The sequence below is a fragment of the Protopterus annectens genome, chromosome 16.part0, assembly GCF_019279795.1.
Source record: "Protopterus annectens isolate FY-2018-M chromosome 16.part0, PAN1.0, whole genome shotgun sequence".
Lineage (NCBI taxonomy): Eukaryota > Metazoa > Chordata > Ceratodontiformes > Protopteridae > Protopterus > Protopterus annectens.
Genome location: NC_056750.1, coordinates 510,952,122 through 510,962,077, shown reverse-complemented (window position 1 = coordinate 510,962,077; position 9,956 = coordinate 510,952,122). Strand labels below are relative to the sequence as shown.

At 37.5% G+C, this 9,956-nt stretch overlaps 1 protein-coding gene across 1 annotated transcript in view; it reads left to right on the top strand.

Annotated features, from left to right (window-relative positions):
* The first annotated feature begins 4,902 nt into the window (after positions 1-4,902).
* The window catches only part of LOC122790615 (ras-specific guanine nucleotide-releasing factor RalGPS1-like), a 254,959-nt gene continuing 249,905 nt past the window's right edge, over positions 4,903-9,956 (top strand). The window contains exon 1 of the mRNA XM_044058141.1: positions 4,903-5,113. Within this exon, the coding sequence (XP_043914076.1) occupies positions 4,918-5,113 (196 nt within the window). The 5' untranslated portion in view covers positions 4,903-4,917. The remainder of the gene's footprint in view (positions 5,114-9,956) is intronic.

The window sequence follows — 9,956 nt, the reverse complement described above, 5'->3', positions numbered from 1 at the left end:
TCTGCGTTTGCACCGTTTTGTACCTTCACCCTGAAGCTGTTTGTTGGATATACTAAAACATTGTCCTCCCCCATAAAGCCTTTTTTAGGCAATGCCAAATTGACAAACCTTCCAACATCGCAAAATCTGTCCAAGGAAATCTAAAAGTGTTACTGCTCAATGCCAGGAATCTAAACAAGATGCTCCACTCTGCAAGCTTTCCTGACCTTGGAGAATTTGGACATCTGTGCAGTTACTGAGACATGGTTTAAAGCTACAGAGAGTACCCATGCAGTGCAAGGATTACGTGCCTTCCACACATTTAGACCAGCAACTGCACAACATGGAATAAAAGTGATGTCTATATCAGTAACAAGCATACCTCTAGTTTCATTAAACAGGACAATGCACTGAAGTTCTTCCATGTCCAGAACACCACAGACAAAGTTACATACCATATCCTAGCAAGCTATAGGCTACCCACTGTGTCCCATGAAACCCATATCTTATTTAGCCCTGTTGAAGACACTCTCCATACAAACAAATGTCCTACTCATGGTGGAATTAATTATCCCTGTATAAACTGGGAATTATACATGACCCCAAATTTGCGGTCAGAGAGATTGCTAGACTTTGCAACACAAACAGATCTATATTATTTTATCGTAAAGACAGGTCAGCGAACAGCACTTGCATGAAAAATGCCATTCAGTGAGCTATTCATAGTGAGATTGCGGTACAGTAAATATTGGAAAATTTGCCCTTTCATTACTGTAGTGCGATCTTGAAGTTGGCATATGTAATTAGCCGGGCGGCAGCCCTCCACAATTGCAAATTTGCTGAATGGCATTTTCGATGCCAGTGCCATTCGCTGACCTGTATTTTTGATAATATAGACCCAACACAAACACCCTGGACCAGTTAGTGCATACACCTACTAGAGGCATAAGCATATTGGACCTGGTACTCATAAATATGAGAGAATTCTGCCCCCCACCAAGTGTTCTCCAAACCCAGGTAACACAACAGCCTATGCAGAATTCTATACCTCCATGTCAATAACTGCAGAGAGGCTGCTGTGCCTACCAGGAGTAAGATCAAAATTAACTGAAAAACAAACCACCCTGGTAGAATCTAAAATTTAAAAAGGCTGTACAAAAGAAAAGTCATAGCTAAAATTAGGCAGTGTAACGCCAAAAAGTATTTATAAAAAAAAAAAAAAAAAAGTCATCAAACTGAATAGACAACTAAAAAGACTAAAGTCCAACAAAACAAATTTTGAGGTAAAGATAGTGTCCCAGGCCATGGACAACCATAAAGCCTTCTTTAGCTATGTCCAAAATCACGAAGGCATCACACAACACTGTACCAAACTGTTAGTAAATGGAGCCACTTCATGGAACCTGGGGATATAGCGAATAATCTGGCTGACAATTCATTTCAAACTTCACCCCTGTCTCGCCTTCAGCCACTCCAAAGAAAATACCATCTAACATAATTCTTCCATCTGTCAGCAGGGAGCAAGTCTTAGATGTGCACTTTAAGACCAAGAGTACAGCTTCAGTTGTCCCCTCTAATATCCCAGGATGCTTCCTAAATAGCCTGACATATGAACTTTCAGTGCCAAAGTGTAACTACTCAACCGTAGCCTCTGCATAGGCTTCATTCCAAGTGAATGGAAGACTGCAAAAATCATCCCTCTGTGCAAGAGTGGACCATCAATGAATCCTGAGAACAGACCCATTAGTCTGACTAGTCTGCGATGCAAAACCATGGAAAGACTTATTATGGAGCTGATTAACAATGAACATAGGAAATCTTCACCCAGTGGGCCCAGTTTAGTTTGGTTTTGTCAAAGGCAGGTCATGCTTGCTGAATGTAGTAGACTACTTTGAGAAGGCCACCAAGGTAGTGGATAAGGGCAAAATGGTTTAGACTGCCTATCTTGACCTAGCTTAGGCATTTTGATGCAATACCACACTCGAGCATTGTAAACAGACTCATGGAATTGGACATAAACTCCTGTGTAATTTGCTTTGCAGTCAGCTGTCTTTGGAGAGAACCCAAGAAGTTAGGATTGGAGAAACCACCTGAACAAAGAGGTCAGTTACCAGTGAAGTACCCCAGGGCACTGAGCTGGATCCACTCCTCTTTGGCATCTGTCAGAAGTCGAGACCAATATCAAGGGCCTCTGGATTAACAGGCTTAAATATTAGAAGCTAGGAACAATCCTAGAAAGCCCCCAAGATATTAACATATTACAGGAAAGTCCTTACTCGGACAAATGATTGGTGCAAAAGCCATGCCTTAAAACTCAGTGCCAAGAAATTCATAATAGTACCTTTGGGAAGCTGTACACCAAGGGGAAACTACCTTATTGATTAAAACACCCGTAAAAGTCGACATATTGTCACGGATTTACGGAATCATGTAGGTCATTACCTGGCTTTCGATTAACATGTATAAGGTTGTAAGAAACATCTAGGCCTTAAAGTCATTGAGCTACTCTAGTCGGAAATCATCAGACCCATCATTGACTATAACTCCCCTTTCTGTATGCACATGACCAAGCATATGCAACATGTGCAATATCCACAGAAGTTCTTCACAAAAAGAATACTTGGAATAAACGCAATGTCTAATGCTGATCAGCTCAAAGCTCTCTCTCTAATCTGTTTTCCACAGACTGCTGAAAGGAAAATGCTTGGCATACAAGGAATCTATAGATCCTGCTCTGATGGGACTTCTGCACATCTACAAAGCAAGCAGCATCAGAACTACTAGGTCTAAGGATATAAACTTTGCTTGTGACTTGAGTCATGTTGGAGGACAGGTATGCATCTCGGTGAATCCCCATTCTCTGGAATTGGCTTCCCATCCATGTGAAGCAGAACCCTTCCTTAACCCTATTCAAGTGCATCCCGGCCCAGTGGATGGGAAATTGAAAATTTACTCCTGGTCTGACAGTTGTGTCTCTGATGGACAGAAGCAACCATTAAATCATGCCCTAACTAATGTACACCCCTTAAAATAACCTCTAAGGCACAATAACTCATGGTATATATTTGGTTGTATGGATAAGACCCCAATTACAAAGGCCACAGTGATTGTTAGCCTAGTATACACCTATGAACCTTTGAAGTGCAAGGAACCTTTGAAATGTAGTGGGGTTATTTTTGTGGATTTCACATTTTTAAGTTTTTCATTTTGGGACTTTATATTTTGAGTGTGTGATTCATGTATAAATGTGTTTTTCATTTTTTTTTTTCAGCTTCAAATGTCCTTGTATTCTTTTATAGCTTCCCTTATAAGGAATATACTTAGTGTTAGCCTTCACTGCTCAGAATCTCATTCTAAGCCAAATTCAAAGTGTATATGGGTATATTTGTTGACAAAATGTATTGATCCCCATACATCAAAACTGCTTGACCATTCAGTCAATTTTCCACAGTTCCCCATAAGTGAATATAACTATCCTGAGGTGCTTTGACCTCAGACTTCATCTCCTACTTCCTGCTTAACATTATATACCAAGTCCTGTCTGTGTGTGTGAAATCATAGCTGTCATATTAATCCAGTTGTATCATGAATGTCTGTTTTGTTGACCTTGTAAAATATCTTCAAGTCCAAGAGACTGCCACAAGTTTGTCACTCTGATTTGTTACTTTTAGGTTTGCAGAGTTTATGCCAAAACATAAACATTATATAATGACACCACCTTTTAAATATAAGCGGTGAAAATTGCAGTGTCATTTTTGTCATTGTTTCACAATCTTTGTCTTTGCTGAAAATAATGAATTACAGTGTGATACTGAGTGGGATACCATTTTCATAAACAAATGTACAGGTATTTAGCCCACTTTAACACCAGACAAGATGGTGAAACCTGCCCTTTAGTATTGCCCAGTATTAGGATTTGTTGATTTGTTTTTGCTTTGTTTTTTTTTTTTCCTGCATTTTGTCTGTTGCTCATTTTCTCCTGCTGATTCCATAAAATGATCTGTATTTCTGCAGCAGTGGATAATCATATTCTTTTTCTTGGAAACATACTAGACAGTTATTCAGAGCACCTCTGTGGTACAATTTAATTTGACAACATTTGTACCATCCCCCTGCTTAAGGAGATGTGCAGAACATGTCTGTGTGCATACTGTAATGGGTCAGAGTCTTTTGGGAGTCTGTTTTATACCGCTAAATACTTACTGGCAAAAGACAGTACCATTTTTGTGGTAATAATGTTTGTCTTCATAGGATCTCAATCTGTTTTCATTTACTTGAGTCGTAACTCTTGCTTACGAATACAGACATATTTATATCCTTACCTATACAGACCTACTGATTGTCGATAATTTAATGTTTTATTTGTTAAACAAAAAGGCAAAGTAGGACTTCATTAAATGCATTATTTATTACAGTCTTGGTAAGTTTATATTCTATACGTGACTGGAAAAAGCAAATACCTTCTACTCAGCAAATTTTATGTGCAAGTAAGAATATAGGAAAAAGTTGGTATACGTACATGTGAATGTGCATATATATGGCTATATCTGTCTCTATTTTTCTGTAATATTACTTCTAGTGAAGACTGCTAAAATGTAAGGGATGGTTACTTGATACCATATTTGTCTAGCTACATGTTCCTCAGGCAGTTGTGCAGAGAAGAGAAAAGCTAGCAACTCAAGACTGTTGGCTGGCCCTTTTGTGCAAAGAGATAAGGTCAAGATTGCTTTACTTCACTCTTCTGGAATGCAGATTGTCCTCTTACAGCAGAAATTTCTCATCTTCAAAGATTCTAAATGCTTTCACATGTCTTTTTCTTCACGAGAGGGAAAACAGAGACAGGTTTGCTTGGCTCAGAATTATTTTTTGCTGTTAGTCAATGTGTTATTTGATTACAAAATAAAACTTTAATTAAATACAGATGCCTCTCCTCACTACATGGTTGGCTGTTCTTCAGAAGCAGCTGCTTCATGTTATGTCTGTGTTTTTCATTTAGGGATTTACCTTTTGGATTTGATCTACATTGATTCCGCACATCCTGCTTCAGACAGCATCATAGAAAATGAACAACGCTCCAACCAGATGAACAACATTCTGCGAATAATATCAGATCTGCAAGTTTCATGCATCTATGGTTAGTAATCCTTGGTTACATACTGTTGATAAGGTCATTTAAAAATACAGCTGGAATGTGATCTAAAATAGAGTATCTCAACATGCATCGTATCCTGGTTTGTTCATATTTTCATCCATAATTATCTTATTTATATAATAAAGAACAGAAAAGCGATGAATAAGATGGGTTAAAGTGGAGTTCACTCACATTTTTTGAGATTACATTTCTTCCCTTATTTCTATGCCTTTGCAATACATATAATAAATTGCAATATGTACTCTCTGTGCTCTGTTTTCTAAGTAGTCCATTTTCTTACCTGCAGTGGTTCTGAAGCTAGGTTTAAGGAATTTTTTGTTTTCTTGTCCACTGTCTCTTTCAAATTCATTTTGAAGATAACCTTTATCTCTTGGAGGAATCAAGTAATATATTGGATGTGTGTTTTATTTACATATATTTTTTTCATCTTTGAGCTGAACATAAAAGGTGCGAAGTTGCAAGGTATTCCTTCGTTGTATCCTTTCTCAATTTTGGTAGCCACTAAAATCTTGCCAAAGATCGGAAACACACTGCATATGCTTAGGATTATTTAAGCAGTGCTGTTATCTGTTGAGCACTCTTTCACTTGTAACTTTAAGATGTGTGGGTTGTAGTAGCTGTGAGAATTGTAATGGCAGATCTTTGTGTGATGAAATGTGATATGTTTTTATGTGTGGGATAAGAGCTACATTAATCCCATATGGCTTCCAGTACATGCATTTAGGGTCCAGTTAAGCTCAATTTTTAATGTATCATCAGCCAAAGTTAACCTAATGGAGGATTTAGCTATATTATAATCTGAGTAGTTAGGGTTTCACTGTTGCAAATCCAGGGATAAATTAATTGTACATAAATAAATACAACATGCACTAACACCAAGAAAGAAACATGAGTACAAATATTTCAAGCACAGGCAATGCCATTCTAGCCTGCCAATATACCATAACTGTTATTCCCATAAGTGTCCAGGCTGTTCTTGAAAATATCTAAACTAGTGCTAGCTTTAATGTAAATTGGTAATTTATTCCACACACCAACTAGTTTCAGATACTTCTGCATAGGTTGTCTGATTCTCTGCAACTTTTTGATAACTACTTCTGGGCATTTTTGAGGTTGCATCTAAATGCCCTGAATACAGTCTTGTATGGCTATGGTCTTGTATGCTGTACAAGTTCAGATATTTTAGTCTTTCATAATAACTTAAATGTTCACATCCATGTATACCCTTGTTATATTTCCTTTTGAACTCTTGCCAGTTTACTCACACTTGTTTTGTTATAAGGTTTCCATATAATTATTCTATGCTCAAGTTTGGGTCTAATGTAACTAACAAACAATGAGTTAATTTCTAATTTTCTAGACATTATAAATATTTTCATACAAACTAGAGTTCTATAACTATCCTTAACCAATAGGTTGATATCATTAGAAACACTCAAAGCTGGATCTACCCATATACCCAGGTCTTTAAATGAGTTTACAGTTTCAGTCGCTGTTTGATACATATCTTAAAATAAGACTCTGCCATTAATCTTTCCTTTTCTTTTAGCTTTCATCTGATGAATCTGGTATACGAGACTCTCCAAAAAAGCCAATTAATAATTCTTTCCTTATCTGTAAATATAACTCTTCTCTAACCTGGTTTCTTAGCTACCTGTTTAATAGACAACAAGCAATAAAATAACATTTTTCTGCCTTCTTATCAGTTAGTTAGTCCCCCAAAGATCAATTCTAAGGTCTCTCCTTTTTAACATTGTTACCAATAAACTCTAGACCAGCTGTGAGCAAGCAACTTAGGTCAGTATAAACACTACACTGACTCTAAACAAGCAACCTGTAGCGAAATATGTAGACAGTGCTGCATGCATCTACTCGGCTAAGGTGCTAAAAATTCCCTACAAGACATCAGCCAGCATGCTTTTCTGTCCAGAGAATCTTCGCTATATGATTCAGACCTACTCCTTAATTTTAAAAAGGCAAAAATATATATATTTTTTTTAACCCCAAAATGCTTCACAGAACAAAAACATGCATTACATATTCTCTCATCCGATACCCGAAAAACTAGAAGCATAGCACAAACTAAAGTTCTGGGAAGTGTATTCAGTGATAATCTTAAATATGACTAATACTTGCTCTACACCATCACAAAAAAATCCTCTGTAACAGGCAGATTTCCTTATAATTGCTATAAACTCCAAAGTCCATGCAAGGCAGAAGTTAAATTACAAGTCTTTAAAGACGCATGGTATTTTAAGTACTTTAAAAATGACAGTCTGGTTCGTACTTGTAGTTAAGCTCTGTCCCCAGATGGGAAAAAAGTGGATATCCACACTATATATTGTATATTTTGTGGTGAGGAGATGCTGAAGTGAGCGGGTACCACTGCACGCTGGTATCCACTGTCTGGATGTATTTTGCCTGTGGAAGAAAAAAAGAATCCATCTTTAGGATGAAGGTTCACACCTGTCTTTTTGGGAAGAGGATTCATTATACCCTTGGGTTACTAATGTTTGTACTCCATGTATATGACTGTTAAGTAAATATGGCTCCCCCAGTACAGCACACTATACCTGTATTTTGAGTCTGAACATCATAGACTTCATAACCGATTTTTGGCACTGTTCCAATTGCGCTCTCTCTCTCTCTCCCTCTCTCTCCCTCCAACTTCTGCTAAACACATACTTTATCACTGTAGTACTATTACATTCTTCACACCAGAAAGACCTCATAACAAGTCTGTTGCAGTATTTCAGCTGCTGGTTATCTGTCCTCCATCACATTTCCATATTCTTTATCACTTTAGTACAATTACTCAGCGATCACCAGATAATTATCCCACCTTATGTACACCCCTTCCATACTGTCTTTGTGATACATATCTGCCAGCTACATATAACATGTCAGGCTCACAACAGATGTGTTTCAGGAACTCCTGATGTACACTTTGTCCAACGCAACATCTCTGTTGCAACTAATAATCCCATTATAATAATTGCTGCATTTTACAGGACTTCACATTGCGAGTTATAGCTTTGTGTATAGTGTTTTGTCTGTTATCAGTCATTCGGGCATAAGTCCCTTAACATTCCCATTACTTTGCACTTAGCCAGCATTATTCATTGCTAGATAGACCTCAGAAAATGTCATTGTACACCATACACATCTAAGTGTTGCAGAATCTCATTAAATAGAGGACATGACCCGTAAAAATCGGTGGTGCTGTGCAAAATTCTCCGTACTCCACCCCTACTGCTATGCATATTTAGAAGAAGGTATGTGCTTCTGGTGAATACATGGGTCAAAGATACCTTTAGGGTACGAGTCTCAAGAACACTGTCCTACTTTTGAAATCCATCCCTAGATCTTTATGTAATCAAATTAATAACATCCTTGCTTAAATCTCACATCCATCCTTGGTGAAGTAAGAAAGTTTTTTTATAGGTGCATAGCTTTGACTTGCTAACTTTTTTAAGCAGGGCATGACAGTCCATGATTTCTGTATCATTTGATCAGCATTATCTCTGAACTTTAATGCTGGCTTTCCATACAGGACTTTTGTTAATATTATTCCATGTGTTGCAAGTCAGTTTTGTAGCTTTACTAGATATATATAACATATTATCACTGATACAAATTTGCAGTGATAAGTTACCAGTGGGGTAATACTAGATTTGCATTTGACCCCTTTTGTGAACAGCTTTTTTTTTTTACTTTCCAACAGCATGGATGCAAATCTCACTATTGATTTATAATAAGAATTATGCATTTTTATCCCTCTAAGACGAGATTATATGGGTAGCCTTTCAACCAGTTTTGCTATGTAACTGATCCCCTGCTTTATAAGGCTGTCATTCTTTTTGGATTTGTCTTCTGCACTTTCTTTTAATGGCAAATTTTATGGATGATCTGTAACATAACTTTAATTGCTTCTCCTTAATGCTAAATAAAGGTGTGCTTCCTTATTTCTGTACCTTGCATTGTCCTTCTATGAGCAGCTTCAGGAATTAATATCGGAGCTTTGGCCGGCTAACCTCTACCTGAAATCAGCTGGGCGTATAAGTGAATTTAAGTACACTTTTATCTGCTCTTTTGCATATAGTACTGAATTTAATTTATTTATTTGTGTTTTGCACTGAATATTAACTCAACTGAAGTTGTGGCTGTCTCTCTACAGTTAGTTGTTGGTGGCTTTGAAATTGCCCACCCCTCTTGTAGATTTGTATTTGGATACTTGTTCTGGGCCCATCTCATTTGCTCACTCAACTGAGTGCAGTGAGATCATATTCTGATTTCAAGTCACTCCTACTGTGTACAAAGAGAGCATTTGGGAAGGACAACCCCTGTAGTCCCTTAATCCTGCTCTGTTCCTTCCCTCAAAAAAAAAAAAAAAAATTATATATATCTTATTCATCTGCTCTTACTGTAGCTGTCTTAGTTGCTCTTCTGTGCGCTGTTATCTGTTCAGTCGCTCTTACTCTGCACTTATTACTGCTTGTTAGTAGCCTTCTAATTTACTGTCTTCTGCACTTGTTTTTTAGTCATTTGTTAATTTAATTGCATTTATTTGAACTGTTTGCCGTGTTGCTACACGTTTGGGTGTGCTGGCCTGCACTACAATTTGAATTGTATTTACTGCTGTTTTAGCTGCTTTTCTGTAACAAAAAAAAATTCTAAGCTTGTTTCTTGCCTTTCCTGTAACTAGTCAAGTCCAGATACAGGCTTGCTGTATCCAGGACTGTTGGTAAGTTTCTGAGCCCCCCCAGCCTATCTACCATGGGAAGAGTGGGTATTGGCCCTGAAATTGTAGTTCATTGGCCGTTTG